This window comes from Furipterus horrens, unplaced genomic scaffold, assembly GCF_987537825.1.
Source record: "Furipterus horrens unplaced genomic scaffold, mFurHor1.1.pri manual_scaffold_7, whole genome shotgun sequence".
Lineage (NCBI taxonomy): Eukaryota > Metazoa > Chordata > Mammalia > Chiroptera > Furipteridae > Furipterus > Furipterus horrens.
In genome coordinates this window covers 141,686,784-141,704,729 of record NW_028327177.1, presented here as the reverse complement: position 1 = coordinate 141,704,729, position 17,946 = coordinate 141,686,784, and the positions used below count along the sequence as shown (strand labels likewise).

General features: G+C 60.3%; 1 protein-coding gene across 1 annotated transcript; it reads right to left on the bottom strand.

Moving 5' to 3' along the window:
- Positions 1-14: 14 nt before the first annotated feature.
- ALAS1 (5'-aminolevulinate synthase 1) lies at positions 15-11,803 on the bottom strand. Its single transcript, XM_090284854.1, has 11 exons — positions 11,749-11,803; positions 10,720-10,938; positions 7,197-7,424; positions 6,366-6,515; positions 5,776-5,998; positions 4,765-4,949; positions 3,736-3,915; positions 3,243-3,407; positions 1,789-2,057; positions 1,040-1,202; positions 15-260 (listed from the first exon to the last, which is right to left on the bottom strand). The coding sequence occupies exons 2-11, from the start codon at positions 10,916-10,918 to the stop codon at positions 100-102; spliced, it is 1,923 nt and encodes a 640-aa protein (XP_090140980.1). The 5' UTR covers positions 10,919-10,938; positions 11,749-11,803; the 3' UTR covers positions 15-99.
- Between the last annotated feature and the right edge of the window lie 6,143 nt (positions 11,804-17,946).

Genomic DNA, 17,946 nt, shown 5'->3' with positions numbered 1-17,946 from the left:
GGAGGACCCATCACTTAATGCTATGCTTTTATTATAGATGAACATTTAATATAATTTAATTCCGGGGGACCGTGGCTAACAGGGCGGGGCCGCGCACACTCAGGCCCGGGCGCAGACCAGCTTGCTCAGGCCGGAGAAGAAGGCCCGCTCCCGCTCGCTCATCACCTCGAAGTGCAGCGGCCGCCGGCAGAAGTTGCACTCGGCCGAGGAGTGCGGCTTCAGCTCCAGCCCCACGCGCTTCCACGTGGCCAGCAGGTTCTCTGGGAGGGAAAGTTGTCAAAAGTGAAAAGGAATATAGACCCGGGAGAAGTGAAGGTGCCTGTCCACCCAAAGGCTGGAACACAAGCGTTCACAGCACCGTTATTTTCCCAACAGTCAAACACGGGGCGCTGACGCCCCCTCCTGGGGACACAGGCGGCGGGCTGGAGCCGGGGAAGAGCGCCCAGCCAAGAGGCCAGGAGGCGCCAGGCGGCTGTGAGCACAGCCAGCACAGGACCGCATGCCGCCTGGAGTCCAGACAGGAAGTGGCCGGGGTCGCCCGCACTGGGAGACAGGGGAGTGGCTGCTCGTGGCTGTGGGGTTTCTCCTTGGGGTGACAAAGTGTTTGGAATCAGATGGCACATGCGGGACAGACAGCAGCCCCCCCTTCCCCACAGTTCCTGCCGTCAGCTGTGGCCTGAAAATGTGAATGGGAGATTCCAGAAATGAACAGTTCGTAGGTCTTAAAGTGCACAGCCTGAGTGGCGTAATGAAATCCCCACTCTGAGCCCAGGGGCCAGGTGTGAGGCTGGTTCAGGGACCACGCCACATAGGGCAGAGAGAGGGGGGCAGAACTGCACTCAGGGGGCCTCTCTCCTCCCCAGCAGCAGCCGTCACCGGGCATCCTGAGCCCTCAGCTTCCAGAACGGCTCCGCAGCCTCCTCCAGGAGTCAGTCACCCCAGCACGGGTCTGAGTTCCACCCCACCCGAGAGCATTCTGGGCGCCTGGGACACCCCGCGGGCCGCGGCCATAGCTCTGCAGGGGCTGCCCGGCACTCACCGAGGAAGTAGTCCATCATCTGGGGGGTGTGGTGCGGAGTCGGGGCGATCCGCAGCAGCTCCTCGCCCCGGGGCACCGTGGGGTAATTGATGGCTTGCACGTAGATGTTATGTCTGCTCATGAGCTCATCACAGACTTCTGTGTTTTTAGCAGCATCTGCCACCTGAGTTTGAGGAGGACAGGTCAGGACCACCGCTCAGCAGAGATGCTAACGAACCCCGTGGGGTGAGGCGGAGCTCAGGCTGGAGCAGCACGCGCCCGGGACAGAAAGCACTGCCCGGGCACACGGGGAGCCCACACCACGAGAGACATGGGTTTCTGGGATCTGCCGGCCAGGCCTGCGTGGGGACAGCAGTGGCCGTAACACAGCTGACGCCAGCTGCTCCAGAGCAGGGATGTGTGCACCCGGGGGAGGAGGAGCTTTGGGTCCACCACTCTATTAGCTACTCCGTTCAATTGTACCACAGCAGGGGGACCGCTGGCAGGGAAAGGCAAGACCTGTTTCAAAACTGACTAGGAAGCCATACTTCAAAACCAGCCAAGCTTTGCCTTCCAGAGTTTTCTAGACACAAGCTCTGGAGAAGGCACCTCTGCTGCAGCCTGCTGGGTTCACTGCGAAGTCAGCCCGAGGCGGAAACCCAGCGAGGGCCCGGCAGCCCCCCGCCCCTGCCCGGCTCTAGGAAGCGAGCCCCAGGACACCTGGCACGCGCACGCACAGCCCCCGCAGCCCGGCGCGGCACGGCCCTCACCCGGACGGGGATGATGTGACTGGGGCAGTGGACCACGGGGAGGCCAGCGTCCATGAGCATCTGCCTCAGGAGCTTGACGCTGCGCTGGTGCTGGCGGCGGAGCGCCCGCCCCTCTTCGCTCTTGAGGATCCGCACGGACTCCAGGGCCCCGGCCAGCAGCATGGGCGGCAGGGAGGTGGTGAAGATGAAGCCGGCCGCGTAGGAGCGCACGGTGTCCACCAGCGCCCTGGTGCTGGCGATGTAGCCGCCCACACAGCCGAAGGCTTTGCCTGGGAGCAGAGGAGGCCGCACCCTTTCAGCTGCAGCCCACCCGGCCCAGAGCCCCAGGGCACGCCTCTCTCTCCCTCCTTAACCTGCCCGAGGGCCAAGGGGAGGGAGGCCAGCCACCCAGGAGAGGGAAACACTGCAAGGCTTATGAAAGGGTCTGGCCCAAAGGCCGGGGCCAAGCAGGCATCCGGTCCCAGGGAGCCTGGGCCCCGCGGCTGCCTCTCCCACTCAGCCTGCGGTTGCGCCGGTGGCCTGGGCGGCTCCCGAGCTTTCTGCTGCGCGTGCTCTCTGGGACCGGCCTCCCACTGTGAGCGTTACCCGGAGGCTGGCTGTGACCCAGCGAAGCCGCCGGTTTTGGTGGGACCGGTATTACTTCCTAGTTAAGTAAACACAAAACTGACAGCATCTGCCAGACAAACGTGGACACTCGGAACCTGTTCAGGCGGATTAGGGCCGCCTCCTTTTTCACTTCCCGTTCAGGCCCTTTATGTTACCTGCATCTCACGTTTCAGGACAAACGCCTCCAGAGTCCTCTGGGACCTAACGGCATGTTCTGGAACTAACATGCTTGCCTGCATCCCATGTGGGCTGGGAGCTGTATGCTCTTACGGCAGAAAATTCCTCTCCAGCCCCTGCACCTCATGACAACCGGTTTTCAAAGAGCCCACGCCCCACGAGTTACTGCTCTCCCACAGACTAGGACCCTGAGGACGATCACGAGTGAGCAGGTGACGTGGGCGGGGCTCACACCCAGCAGGCAGCACAGCTCCAAGCCCAGCCCCAGAAGACCCTGACTCTCAGAAGGAGCAGCTAGAAACGCAGAGTGGCTGGTTGAGGAGACCGGTTCCCACGTGGCAGCACATGGCAGGCACAGAGCTGAGTACGTCACAGTCACAACGCCTGGACCTGCGGGTCCTGACAGCCGCTCAGAGACCAGCCCTACGAGGGAGCCCGAGGCCCCGCGTGCAGTGGAGCACAGCGCTGTTCGGGACACGCCCTGATGGCCACGGGTGGCACTGCTGTCCTGGCAGGCCATGAGACTCACTCTGATTCTGGGAGCCGAGTCTCCAGGCTCCAAAGGCTCCTGCGAGGCTGTGGCACCCCCTCACTGAGAAAATTAAAACTCACCCCCTCGGAAGGGGCCCAGGCTCTCCACACACACCCTCACCTGTCCCCAGTCGACATACCGAGTGTCCCAGAAATGATGTCCATCTTCGGCATGACTCCGTCCCGATCGCCAATCCCGCCGCCTCGGGCTCCGTACAGCCCCACCGCATGGACCTCGTCCACGAAGGTGATTGCGCCGAACTCGTGGGCCACGTCACACAGCTCTGCCAGTGGGCACACCGCCCCTGAGGGTGACACGGCCACTCTGAAGGGCTGGACGCCTCCCCGATGTCCGCTCCAGTGAAAGCCAGGACAAGTGACTGGCGTTCAGTCTTAGTTTTAGTACTGGGGGGAAAATGAACTTCGCCCAGTTTTGAGATGACCTTGGGCTCTTAAGAGCCGAGTCAAAGCCAGAGTAGAAAACCCACATTTACGCAAATCTCTACAATGTCCACCAACCACACAATCCTAGCAGAGCGTAAAAGAAACTGCAAAAACAAAACAAACACATTTTGAAGAGTTCAAGCCCAGTTTTTCATTCCAGGGCTTGGAGGGGCCTCCGTTTGGACTCACCATCCATCGAGTGGACAGTTTCAAATGCTACGATCTTGGGGACCTGGGGGTCGGATCTTTGCAGCAGCTCCCTGAGGTGGCCGACGTCATTGTGGCGGAAGACGTACTTTGGCACGCGGCTGTTCCGAATCCCTTGGATCATGGAGGCGTGGTTCCCGGAGTCTGAGTAAATCTCGCAGCCTGGCACGACAGGAGGGCTATCTGTTGCCGTCTGCGTCTGAGACAGGTTATTTCCTAGACAGTCAGGGGCCACGCACTCTGCTGCCTTTGCCGCCGGAAAAGCCTCTGCGCACCAGCTCCCTCCTGGCGGGCGACCAGCGAGCCGGCCCACAGGTGCGCGGGGACCCTGCCGCAGGCAACCGCCCGCTTTCCAGGCTGGCTGCCTCACTCCAGGGGCTGAGGACGCGCAGTGAGCACTCCTGCTCAGCTCATGAATGACCGCCCCCGGACACGTGTCCCTCTCCCCAGAGCTTTGTTGTCGACGGTCCTCTGACACCCCTATTCTGCAAAGGGGACACGGCCCAAGACCCCCAGTGGACACCCGAAACACCCCGATGGTACTGAACCCTACGTAGTATTCTCTTCCTATTCGTATAAACCTATGATAGTTTGATTTATAAATTACGCAATCCCACAAAGGAAGATTCGTCCCCACTGTAGGTCTTAGCCACCTCAGCAATTTTTCTTCTTAAGTCAAGAACTCCCTCCGGCTTCTCTTGGGCGTATCTGAAGGGCCAGCGTCCCCACGCTGGCGCTTGGGGGCCATCATTAAGCAGGCAGGGCAACCCGAACACAGCACTGTGGCACAGTATCTGGACAGGTGACCTGATAACCGAGAGCCACCGAGTGACTCACAGGGCTACGGCGTGGAGACACTGGGCAAAGGGATGAGTCACGTCCCTGGGGACACTCAGTGGGACGCTGAGATTTCATCCCTCAACTCAGAACCACGTGGAGTTTAAAATGTGAGTTGTTTACATCTGGCCCGCAGCTGGCCACGGGGACCAGAGACGGGGCTACGGCCCTCACCCGGCATCATCCTGGCCAGAGTGAAGAGGGTGGAGTCGTTGGCCACAAAGCACGAGGAAAACAAGAGGGCGGCGTCCTTCCCGTGCAGGTCGGCCAGCTCCCGCTCCAGGTCCACGTGGAATTTACTGGTGCCCGAAATGTTCCTAGTGCCGCCTGCTCCAGCACCATGCTGCTTCAAAGTGTCCCTTAAGAAAAGGCAGAGAGGAAATAAGCCTCACGGTGTGACCGCCACGCGGACCCTTCCCCGCTCCAGAACCCAGGAGCCGGAAACTTCCGCTGCCTAGAAACTCTCGCACTGAGCGGTGCTTTCACCAGCTCCGTCCTCACGGAGGGAGAAGGTCGTCCCACAGGCGACAACGCCTCCAGCGACCATCGGGTGTCCATTTAACAGTCACCTGGTGCTCAGTATTCGCCGTGTTAGCTTACGAAGGTCTCTTCCCTGACAGTTACCACGGTCCACACGACACCAGTCTCCAGAGGGACGTTGTGGGTGACGGCTGCCGAAACCCTCTGCCCCGACTGCGTAACGCTGGGACAGACCAGTCACAGCCCCAGGCGGGGGCCTCTTCTTCAAGCCTCCGGGGGAGTTTGGCGAGCGACTCTCCCTGGCGTCCCCAGCCATGGCAACCCTCCCAAAGGACACCCTTTTCAATGCTACTCTGAAGTGGCCTTTCCTCCAGTGCTGCTGGACTTGAGTTTCTCCATCTGCAGCCAGAATCAAGACTGCCCGGGATTAAAGGCACACTCACTCACGGGTGACGGGTTGTGGACAGACGGGCATGCGATGCACCCACAAACTCGAACCTCACACACAAAGAGGCCCCCCCCCAACTACTGGCACATTAGGTTTCTTTAAAAGTCACCCGTAGCCACTTGTAAAGGCTAAGAATAGCACTTGGCCACGGCCCACTGCCAGCTGAGGGACAGTCCCTTATAACGCTCCAACCCCCGCCCATCATCCATGTCCTGCCAAATAACGTCCGCGGAGCCAGGAAGCTGAGGGCCACTTACATGACCGCCCCACACACGCGCGGGTGGCGACTCATTCCCAGGTAGTCGTTGCTGCACCAGACCGACACCTGCTTCTTGCTGATGAGGGAGTCTGAGTAGTCGTCGGCCATGGGGAAGAGCTGTGCCCTCCGGTTCACGGTCTTGAAAACTCGGTAGGTGTGGTCGTTCCTTTTCTCATCAATTTTCTTCTCAAAGAAACGATCATACTGAAAAGTGGAAACGGCTGAAAACAAAACGAGACAGTATAAGCTGATGGCGAAGAAGCACATCTGGGCTTTGGTGAAAGACCCGGGTCCCCACCCAGCTCGGTCTCTTAGCAACAGGGAGATTCTGCGCAAAGCAATGACATGCCCGTGTGCGCACGTAACTGCAGGTCCTCCTCCCGAGACTGTGCCTCTCAGGTTGACCCCAGCGCCTAGAGGAAGGCAGGGCGCCAGAGGGCTTGTTCGGTGTGGCCACAAGCACCTACTGGCATCAAGCACGGGACACGGCTTTCACCCACGAGTCTCACGCGCAATCTGATGTTTAACCAGGGGTGTCCTTAAATTCCAAACTCTCCTCTGCATCAGGCGAGCAAGGGTGAGACTCACACTTTGGCAAGTTATCCTGGAGTAGATGGGACACCCTTTCTGGCCTCTGCTTCTGCATGATGTCCTGGAAGTTCTTCAGCAAAGCTCGCGGCTCCCCTCCGTCGCTCTTCACACTGACCACACTGGGGTTTGCTGAGGTTTGGGCGGCCTCTGTAACAAAGGTAACAAGAGGCAAAGGGGACAAACATTCTCTTCCGCGTTCACAGCACCTTCCAGACTCGTCACAAACCGCTGACAAAGCCGGCCACAACCACAGTTCACTGGAGCTGAGCAGGGGAAGCTTCTCTCCATCCCTGTTAGTTACTGTGGGCCAGAGTCAGAGCTGCCAGCCGCTTCCATGAACACTAAAGTGCAGAGCTCTCTCTAGCTGGCTGGCAAGTCTTACCCACCCCACCCCCAACCCGAATCTCAGTTCCATCACAGAAAACAATTCCAGCCAAATACATCACTTCTGCAAGTGATGTTTTTCAGGGACCCTGGGTGTCCACGGGGACAGCCACATTGGGGGTAAGGTTGCCACTCAATAACTGTCAGTGAGACACGCAGCTGGGGGAGTCCCAAGACCATCACTGAATGCAGCGACACTATTTTTTAGCTTTTATCCCACTAGATGGCGGGAAAGACACAAAGGGAGTTTTGGGAAACCAAGCGGTTGCTGTAAAAGCTGGTCACATCCTACGCACACCGGAGAAAAAGTCCCCATTGAGCAATGTGGTCCTCTGACTGTCTGTCTGTCTGTCTCAAGGACCTTCCTCCTTGGCCCCAAAAGGGGAAGGAGCTTACACAGACACTGCCTAGTGACAGCTGGTGCGTGACGCTGGGGGCCGTTACCTTTCCTCACGGCGTGCATCTCCCGCACGTCCTCCTGCAGCTCCAGGCTGGCTTTGCAGACCACGCTGCTGCTGCCCCGGCCCATCTGCGCGGCCAGGAAAGGGCACTTGCTTGCGCTGCCCTGGCTCGGGGCTGGGGACGGGTGTCCAGCGGGACGCTGCGTGCCATCTGGAGCCTGCTGGGGTCCACCCGGGGCCGCCGGGGCCTCGGCCTTGGCAGGTCTGTCCTCTGTTGGGGGACAGAAAAACGGAAGCCCTGGACCTGGCGGCACAGCTCAGAAAACCACCTGCCTCCTTCTCTCAAGGCCCCGCCACAAACTGGGTGCTTACTCCAGCCCAGCACCCAGACGCCGCTTCATTTCCATCGGGTTCTGCCCATGGGGCAAGTCCGCCCCTGCCGCACCAGAAATGGGGTTCCCGTGCGGAGGAAGCAGGCACGGCCAGCCCCCTCCCAAACACAGGTTTCTCACCTGTGCAGACTGGGGTTCCTGGGCTGGACCACCCCCAGCAGATCAGCCGCTTCATGAGAACACACTCTCGAAGGTCCCCGGGGGTGTGGCTACCTTTTCTTCTCTGCTAATATTGTCTAAACAGATTCTTTTTTGTTTTGTAATTTGTTTTAGACTTTACTTATTTATTTTTAGAGAGAGGGGAAGGGAGGGAGGGAGAAAGGGAGGGAGAGAAACACCCATCGGTTGCCTCTCACACGCGCCCCAACCAGGGAGTGAACCACAACCCAGGCATGTGCCCTGACTGGTAATTGAACCAGCGATGCCTAACCAACTGAGCCACACTGGTCAGGGCTCTAAACAGATTCTTGACAAAGCAGCTTGCTGTTTCTTAACACATACGCTAATTTCTTAACAAATTAGGCTAAGAGTAAGGTTGTTAGATTGTTGTCTGAGAGTTCCAGTTATGCGTATGTCACAGGTACACACCTCATCTATCAATACTTCCTCATCTAAATGCATCGAAGTTCACCGACTCAGCCCTGGCTGGTGGGGCTCAGTGGTCTGAGCGCCAACCTGTGAACCAAAGGGTCAGCGGTTCGATTCCCAGTCAGGACACAGGCCTGGGTTGTGGGCCAGGTCCCCGGTGGGGGGGTGCGTGAGAGGCAACCACACAGCGATGTTTCTCTCCCTCTTTCTCCCTCCCTTCCCCTCTCTCTAAAAAGAAATTTAAAATCTTAAAAAAAAAAAAGTTCCCTGACTCAGAGTGGGCTTCTGGGGACACTGGCTTTGCTCTCCCTCGGGGCACATTCATTCACCTTCCTTCTAGAAAAGTCTGTCTCCATCACTCGGGAGCACTCCTGTGAGTCACAGGCCAGTCTCCCCGACAACCTGGGTAACTGTGTCGCAACACATGTAAAACTGCTCTGCCCCGGTCGGGTGGCTCCATGGGCTGGAGTGCGTCCCATACGTCAAAGGTCGTGTGTGGGTCTGATCCTCGATCAGGGCGTATGTGGGAGGCAGCCAATGACGCATAAGTAAGTGCAAAAACAAATCAACGTCCTCTCTCTCTCAAATCAATAAAACATATCCTCAGTGGAGGATTTTAAAAAGCCTATAAAGAAAAATAAAGTTTGCTTTGACATTCGCTTCATTCATTATACATATTCAATGTAGAAAGTCTAGAAAAGTAAAAAGTTCTGTAATTCAAAGCACAACTATTGCAAACCCTGGTCAGGTGGCTCAGTGGTTAAGAGCATCATCCCGATACGCTAAGGTTGTGGGTTCGATCCCCGGTCAGGGCACATACAAGAATCAACCAACAATGCATCAGTAAGTGGAACGATGTTTCTTTCTCTCTCCTCTTCCCTCTCTAAAATCAATTTAAAAGAACACGACAATGCATACATTTGGGTATCTTTTTTCCCTATGCACTAATTTAAAGATTTTATTTATTTATTTAAGGAGGGGACAGGAGGGAGAAAGGGAGAGAAACGTCGATGGGAGAGAGATACACTGATCAGGTATCTCTTGTATGCCCTTGACCACAGACCCGGCCCGCAACCCAGGCATGTACCCTGACTGGGGATTGAACCAGCAACCTTTTAGTTCACAGGCTGGCACTCAATCCACTGAGCCACACCAGCCAGGGCCCCTCTGTACAAGTTTTAAAAGTGTTTTTCTTATTCAGCAGATACTGTTTATTCTGCTCCTTTCACTCCTGAGACCTGCTTAAGCCGGTCAGGTCTGAGTATCCTTTGCGATGGGGGCGCGGCAGCCTGTCAAGTGGACAAGCCACACGTTACTCAACTATTCCCCCACTGCCAGGGACACATCGTCCAAGAGGGTTTTGATTGTTCAGTAAAAAAAAAAACTCCTGGACAAAGGTCAAGATAAAAAGAAATCCTACAAAGGACAAAATCCTTTCTAGTAAAGAAAAAGCCCGTCCTTTCTCACACAGCCACGCCCAGAGAACACACCTGATGGCCTGTGAGGAAAAGCTTCTCTGGGATTAAGTGAGATCTGAGAAGCCTCAGCCTCTCCTGGCAGAGCCAGACCAATGCTGACCCCAACTCCGATCTCCTAATTAAAAACAAAATACAAAACTATTGTGTATGAAGTAGACACATGTGTTAACACAATCCCACTTCAACAAATTCTGTATGACACCACTTACTTAAGGTTCCTAGAGCAGCCAGCTTCATGGAAACAGAAAGTGGAATGGGGTTTGCCAGGGGCCGGGGAGGGAATGGGGAGTCATTGTTTACTGGGGACAGTTTCAGTTTTGCAAGATGAAAGGGGTTCTGGGATGAGTGGTGGCCCGTTGCACAATGTGAGTTACTTAATGCCGCTGAGCTGTTCACACTTAAAAACGCCAGACAACACAATGTTAAACAAGAAAAGACCAAACAAAACTCTAAAAAGAATTTTTAAAAATGATTCAGATGGTCACTTTTGTTACATACATTTTACTACAATAAATAATTTTAGCCCTGGGTTGTGGGCCACGTCCCGTGTCAGGGGCGGACAAGAGGCAACCGAGTGATGTATCTTTAGCAATCCCTGATGTTTCTCTCCCTTTCTCCCTCCCTTCCCCTCTCTCAAAGTAAATAAAACAAAATCTTTAAAAGTTGTAATTTTAAAAAGCAAAACAAGAACAAAAATCACAACTTTAAAACCCAAAAGCTTCCCCTCGATGTTGCTGTGAACCTCAAACAACTCTAAAAACAGCGTATTCATTAGAAACTAAGAATAAAAGAGCCCGAGGGCCAAATCCTTCACGAAGGCCTGGCTAGAGGGGGGCATGCCCGCTCTACCCTCCCGCGGGCAGGGCACTGCCGAGCACTCCAGAGACCCGGCACGCGGCTCCCCAGCCACCACGTCCCCGCGGAAGACGGGAAAGCGGCAAGCGCCTGCCTCGCAAGCTCAGGGCGACGATTCCACGGGGTGACCCGCGCGAAGCCCCCGGCCTGGCACTGAGCCACCCCTGGGCTGGCGCGCCCCGCACCACCGGCCCAGAGCTGCCTCTGGTCCAGCAGCGAGCGCGCACCCTGCTTCTTCGCGAAGGGCACTCACTCTCGGCGGCCGGCGGGGTTTCCCGGACCTGCTGGCAGTGGCTCGCTGACGTGGACAGGGCCCGGGGGGCTGGCTGCGCCCCTGCTTCCATCATCTTCGGGCAGTTCTGGGCATAGATCAGCAGGGACTTGCCCGCCTTCTGCAGAAAGGCCTGAGGCACGCGGGATAAGAACGGGCAGCGGCGAACGACGGTCTCCATGTCTGGGAGGTGCGCGGACCCTGGGGAAAGAGGAGTAACAGCCGCCATCGTCAACGACCAGGCAAACCGACGGCAGGGTCGCCGGGTCCGGGTGTCAGCTGCAGTTCACAGCGCGGGGGCCCTGGGGCACCAACGAGCCTTGATCAGAGCCTCTTCGGACGTGGCCGAGCTCGGCGCGGGTGTGGAGCTCAGCGAGGGGCCGGTGGCCGCCCCCGCCCGCTCCCCGCTATACCGAAGCACCCGCAAAGCCCCGCCACCAAATGAAGGAAGACACTGACGAACACCCAAGGGGTGGGACGACGAGGGACGATCGGGACCAGGTTTGGGAAAGTGTGAGTTTCCTCCAGGAAAGTGCACAGAGCAGACAGCACCCCTCGCCCCGCGCCCAAGGGGAGAAGGGAGTCCGGGGCAGAAGGAAGCCACTGTCACTCGGGCAGGCACGAGGAGGCCTCCGGCCGGGCCCCGGGTCCCCGAGGCGGGCTTTCCCCAGGACCTGGGCGCAGCCGAGAGAAGAGGGCGCCTAAGGACGCGGGGGAGCGGCCGCGCCGTCGGGGCCAAGAACGGAGGGGCGGCGGGGGGGCGCGAGCGGCGACCCAGCGCAGGGGGCGGTCCGGGGTGGCGGGGGTCGAGGGCTCGGGAACGGCGGGGTGGGGGGTACGAGAAGGGGACGCCGAAGCGGCCGGCTAGACCGGGGAGGTCGGAAGGCCGTCGGACAGGCCGAAGGTCCGGGGGAAGACCGGACGCCACGGCGGCGGGGGCGGGCGGTGGGGGATGGGGTCCCCAGGCCGGGGAGCGGGGTCGGCGCGGGGCCCCAGGGCGCGGACGCTCACCAGCGCCGGGGAGCTGCGGAGGCGGCGGCGGCGAGCACGCAGGCGGCAGAGCGGAGCGAACCGCTGCCCTTGTCCCCAGGAGCCCTCCGGCCGCGGGGGCAGGCGCCCGAATATAAAGCCGGAAGGGCCGCTGCGCATGCGCCCTGGGCGCCCGCCCCTCCGCGCAGGCGCGCGCGCGGCACCCGGGAGGCGCACCGCCCCGGTGGGGCCGGCGGGTCGGGCGGGCCGTGGGGGCCCGGGCGGGGGGCCCGGAGTGGGGCAGCGGGGGGCGGGCCACTTCCTCCTTCCCGCCCTAGTGGCTTCCCGCCCGGCCGCTCCGAACCCGAGAGCCCTGCTCCCCACTGGGGGCCGCAAAAGCGCCGGGGCGGGGGGCGGGGAAGGGCTGTGAAACGCGGGGACCGGGACCCAGGAGGGAAGGCAAACTCGGGGGTCCGCACCGGAACCCGCCCAGCCAGCTTGCTTTCGTGGCTGGGACGAGGGCCCCCCGGGGGAGGTGTGGCTGGGACGAGGGCCCCCCGGGGCAGGTGTGGCTGGGACGAGGGCCCCCCGGAGGAGGTGTGGCTGGGACGAGGGCCCCCCGGAGGAGGTGTGGCTGGGACGAGGGCCCCCCGGAGGAGGTGTGGCTGGCTTGCCAGCGGATGGGGTGGTCGGGGGCGGAGGGGGGTGACCTCGCCGGGAGGAGGAGCAGAAGCGGACGGAGACCCAGCTGTGGCACTTTCTGCACCGAGACGAAGGGGCGGACCCTGAGGCAGAGAAGGGGCAGGGCTGGATGGAACCCACGCACCCCACAGCCCTGAGCAGCGGGGGTGGGGTGGGGGGGCTGGGGGGGGCGACACAGGGCCCGACATGTGGTCAGGGTTTGACACGTATTAGTTATTACTTTTACTTTTCATTGTGGGCTGTCCAAAGCCCCTTGCGGGCCACGCCGGGCACCCGCTGGGTGACTCAGACTGCACCCCAAAGTTGAGCGTCCCCAGACCACACCTGCAGCGGAGAGCTTGGCAAACCCCTCTCAGGAATGCCAGCCCGGCCACCTGGCTCCACACCCTCCCAGCTTAGCCGAGGCCGGCTTGGTCTGGGCCGGTGCCAGGCTCAGGGCGTTAATGAGAGGGACAGGGGACAGAGTAACTGACCAGGCTGTGTCCAGCTGCTTCTCCCACCCCCTGTCTCTGCGTCTCCGAGGCGGGGGAGAGGAGTCCTTACTCTCGGAGAAGCGTGTGAGTCCAGAGAGGCACTGGGACCGGCCCAGGGGTGCTGATGAAGGCCTGAGGCTGGCAGCCCAGGGCCCAGCTCTGCCCCATGCTGCTGAGGGGCCCTGGGCAGTGCCCGTCTTAGGGGGGAGTCAGACCCAAGCACAGCTGGAGTGGAAACAGGGTGAAGATGGTGCTGAATGCTTTGCCCAACTTGGGGCCTCATTGTCCTTACCTGAGCAATGGGTCGTAACCCCTGTCCTGCCTGGCTCACCGGCTGTTGGGCTGATTCGAGGCAAAGCAGAGCAGAAAGAGCCGGCCCATGGAGCGGGACGGGACCCGGTTCCAGCCCAGCTCTGCCTCTGAGGCTCGGCCCTGGCCCTTGTGGTTGGAGGAGGATCAGGTGAAGTCACGGATTTTGGAGGCTTATTGTTTAAACCCTCAAGCCGCAGCCCTCTGGGAGTTTCCTGTTTAACAGAGGGAAAGATTGGGAAACAAAGCAGACTCGCAGGGCAAACCAAGTCGGATGTTGTAAACAATTCCAGATTGAGGAGGCGACTGGCTGTTCCTCCAACAGACGCTGAAGGAGGGGGGCTCCAACGCCAGGAGGGCTTCCGAGGGGGGAGCGTGGGGAAGGGCAGCCACGAGCAAAGCCCAGAGTGGAAAAGCCCCAGGCCTGTCCTGGGGGCACTGGGAGTTGTGAGTCAGCCCAACAGCTGGGCCTCAGCGGGGATTTGAGGCCAGGAGGTCAGACTGGAAAGGCCACAGAAGAGCCCCAGAGCTTCCCAGGGTCAAGGTTCAAGAACACCACCAGGGCACTGGCCTAAATGCATGCTCACGGGCCACACCCCTTTGATTCTGACTCAGGAATCTGCGTTTCAGCCAGGCCACGCTCCTGGTAATGTGGGGTGGAGCACCTTGGGGTTACATTTTGAGAAAGCGGTTTCCACTTGGAGACCACGAGGGGCGAGGGCTAAAGCCATGAGCTGCGGTCCTGGCTCTGCCCATTTCTGACTCAGGCAACTCGCCCCCATGCCCTAAGCCTCAGTTTTGCATCCGCCCTGTTGCGTCCAGGTGGGCCCCGTTCTGGCAGAGTTGATTTCCCTCCTCTTTCCTTCCTTCCCTCCAGCCCTCCCTCCCTTTTCTCCTCCTCTCTCCTGTCTTGTCCCCGTCAGAGCTGCAGGACATACTCGTTGCCCTGGCCCTGGGCAGGGAAGGCCACGCTGCTGAAGTCAGGCAAGGCCAGGCCCCATGCTGGGGACGACCCTGGGGCCTGGCCTCCCCCCTTCCCCCCGGCCCCCCCCCCCCCCCCGCATATCTGCGTCATCTGCACCTGCACCGTCATCGGCTCCTGCACACAGCATGGGCCCAGCGGTCAAGGCAGGAGGGAAATGTCAACCGCAGCCCCAGAATTCCATCCGTCCCCACTCTGGGACCCGGGGGTTATTTTTAGCAGTAGCCCTCTGCGAGGGTCAAGCAGCTGAGGGACTGGGCGAGCTCACCGCTCTGCCCTGGGCCTCAGTTGCCACATTGGTCAGCCGGGCAAGAAGTCGTGCAGCCCTTCCCCCAAGGAGACCTGGGCGGGCGTGGGACCGTTGGGACGATGGTCAGAACCTCCAGCCTGTGCCGCCAAGGCTTGGTGTGGCTCCCAGAGTCCCCGGTGTCGCCCACAATGTGATCATCAACCAAGGCGAGGCCTTCATTTCTCTCTGGTCCTGGAGGCATTTTAGAGGCCTGCCCAGCACCCCTTCTGCCCAGACGGGGAGCTGGAACACAGGAGGGGGAAGAGAGCGAGTGAGTGAGGCTCAGGGAGGTGGTGCGGGGTGGGAGGGGCGGTACGGGGAAAGCCCGGGACGCTGGCACTACACGAACAGTGTGGCAGCAGTAGCAGCTCGGTTCAGCTGTTTGGCCTGGCACGGTGATCACATCTGTCACGTCAGCCCTCGAAGCAGCAGGCCAGTGTGACGATTAGCCTGTGCAGAGGCCAGAAGTTCAGAGGGTTCAGTAACCTGCCCAAGATCACACCGCCAGCGAGTGGGGAGCTTGGCTGACCTCTGCCCTCCAGCCTAGTTCTCCACCAAGGGAGGCGGCGGTGGCTGGCAGAATGAGGCCGGGGCTGCATCAGGGCTTCAGGCCTCAGTGGAAGTGGTCCTCGGCTTCTGGGGAGACGGGTGGCGCCCTGCCAGGAGCCAGCCAGCCCAAGTTTGTGGAAGTCACCCACTTTCAGGAACCTCTGGGCAGCCAGCCAGGGCCTCGCGGGGCAGGAGTCTTCCCAGACCCCACGTGCTGGTGGGCCCTGCTCTTCCCTGTCCCCTGCACCCAGGTCGGTGGAGGCCTCCTTCTACCCTTCTCTTTCTCTCTTTGGGGGACCGTGGAAGGAAGACGGGGAGTCCTGACCACTGTGGGTTTCTGCCCTAGACTCCGGGACTCGTCCCCAGGGTGGGGAGCAGCTCTTCTCTGCCCCCTCCAGTTCCCGCAGCCACGCCATCCTTCTCCAGCATTGGTAGGAGTCCTGGAGCGACAGCCCCTGATGGGCCCGGGTGCGCGGTGTGCTCCCCTCTCTGGCCGCCCGGTGACGCAGCTCTCCGCCTGGGTGTGCGCTCGGCTCCCAACTCCGTCCCCTCTGCTGCTTCCCCTTGAGTGGTCAGCACAGCCCCTCTGAGCTCCAATGTCCTCTCGTACAGAAAGGGAGGCTTTCTGTGACGGCGAGCTGCTGCGTGTCAGCTCGGCTGGGCCACGCGTCCGTCCTCGGTCAAGCACTGGCTGTTGCCGGGTGGAAATTTTGTGTGTGAGTAACATCCGCAATCGGCGATGGAAGTTTTCCTTGATAGTGTGTGCGGGCCCCATGCCGCCGGCCCACTGAAGGCCTTCAGAGTAAAGACAGTTTCCAGGGAGGGACTTCCCCGGACACTGGAACCAAATTCTGCCCGAGGTCCCAGCTTCCGGGCCAGTTACCAGCCTCCACAGTCACATGAGCCAACTCCTAAAATAACACTGAAGAGCTGGTTCTGTTTCTCTGCAGAAGCCTGACTGATACACTCTCCACTCACAAGGTGGATGGGGGGACTCGCTGAGATGCTGTCTCTGTGCCTGGGGCAGGGACCAGCCCCTGGACATGGCAGGCACGTGGTGTTAGCTGGTGGCTTCGGGTGAGGGCACTGAGGCTGGGAAGGGTCATGTCCCCAGATTCAGAGCTGGACCAGGCAGGACTCAAGCAGGCCTGCCTTCCTTCCTCTCTCAAGGTGTCCTTGCCCCGTCACCCACCTCCCTGCCGAGACCCTCAGGTCTAGGTGCCCAAGGGCCACTGGCAGCTCCCCTCTACAGGTGAGCTCCTTGGGTCTAAAGCCCTCGAGCCACAGCCAGGGAGGGGGGACGGTGAGGCCAGAAACAGTGTTGGGGCCCTGCTGGTGTTGAGTTAGCAGGTTCTTACACAAGACCAGCAGGCTTGTGACATGCCAACGGTCGCCGGCCCTCGCACTCTGGGGTCCCGCTGGGGGCTTCAGAGTGTTGTGGGTGAAACCGACCTGGAGCTGTGGCTGAATAGCCAGCCCTCCCCGGGGGGAGCCTTCTGCACCCCGCTCTGCACCCTGCACACCCTGCAGAAGGGCAGGGCCCCTGGGCCCCCCTGAGGGACGGCCACATCTCAGCACTGGCCATGGTCACCCCCAGGAACACAGCCCATGTGACCGGGCCTTCTTCCCATTTTTCAAGAAAAGCCTCACAGCCAGATTTTTTGAATTCTTACTGTTTTCTAAATAAGAAGAGCACTTATTTGAACAAATAATATTTGTATATGGTAAAGACGTAAACAGTATGTATGACGGTAAGCAAAGCAGTTCCCTCTAGGTCTTGGCCCAGACAACACGCTCGCGGTTCAACCCACTCGTCCGTTCAGCACGTATGAGGGACACCACCACGTGTCCAGCTCTGCCCTCAGAAAACACGCTCCCCCTTGTCTGCTCCTCGCTCTTTGTGCTTAACGCTGTGACATCACGCCCAGCACCAAGGAGGTCTGGGAAGTGCCCGTGTGTGGCTAAAACGTGAGCAAGGTGGCCTGGGTGACACGGTTGCGCAAGGCTCTCCAGGCCTCTGAGGACTGAGGAGGGGCTCGGGGAGGAGCCGGCAGCCCGCCAAGCCCGCATCGAGGTCGCAGAGGCCAGTGCAGCCGCGGGAAGGGGCGTGAAGGGCGGCAAAGACAGTCTGGGCCCGGCTGAGGGGCCCTGAGAGCCAGCTGAGAGGGCCCTTGCTCTACAGGTTTGGGGCTGGGGGACAGCTCTGAAGCCTTGGGGCTCAACCGCAGCTGAGGCAGACCCTGGGGTTCAGGCAGGGTGACTGCCAGACCCAGCCAGGCGGGCCTCGGGGGGTGGGAGGGCAGCCCTGCCATTACCCAACCTCCCCAGCCCCTCTGGCCCCGCGCAGCAGCCTGGTTGTGACACCAGCTCAGAGCTTCCCTCCAGCTAAGGGCCACCAGCCCACCCAGCCCCGGGTTCCTCTTTTCTGAGCCACCCACATCCCGATCCGTTGGGACTCTGCCTTCATTGCTCCGACCTGGGGGGCCGGGCGGGGGTCAGCAGTGCTGGCGGCTCACGGGGTGCTCCGTGAGCGCTGGGGAAGGAAGGAAGGAAGGAAGGAGCAGACGAGCAGGTGCATGTGTGCACGAAGGAAAGGTGCCCGCAGCGGGGAAACACATGCAGGCTCTCTGGGCGCCGCGAGCACGCGCTGCTGGGGGCTCTCAGGCCCGGGGATGCGGCCGGGTGCGGGCAGGCTGTGTCGGCAAAGGGGCAGCTGTGGAAAGGGGGAAGCCCATGCGGAGATGGGCAGCGAGTCCGAGCGGGGTCACTCACTGGGCGCCTGGTTGCTGGGGCCTCGGTGGGAGCCAGCCCCCGCCGCTCCTCCGCTTGTCCACGTCCCCGCTGACACGGGCCCTCCCAGGGGTCTGTACACCCTCCTCCACGCCTCCCTCTGTCTGTGCTCACCCTGGGCCTGCCGTCTCTGATCCTGGGCCTGC

Coding starts and splice junctions, on each gene's coding strand:
- ALAS1 (XM_090284854.1), bottom strand. CDS start 10,918: ATGGAGACCGTCGTTCGCCGCTGCCCGTTCTTATCCCGCGTGCCTCAG. Junction 3,408..3,735: donor AACTGTCCACTCGATGGATG/GTGAGTCCAAAC, acceptor TGTCACCCTCAG/GGGCGGTGTGCCCACTGGCA. Junction 2,058..3,242: donor CATCATTTCTGGGACACTCG/GTATGTCGACTG, acceptor CTCTGCTCCCAG/GCAAAGCCTTCGGCTGTGTG.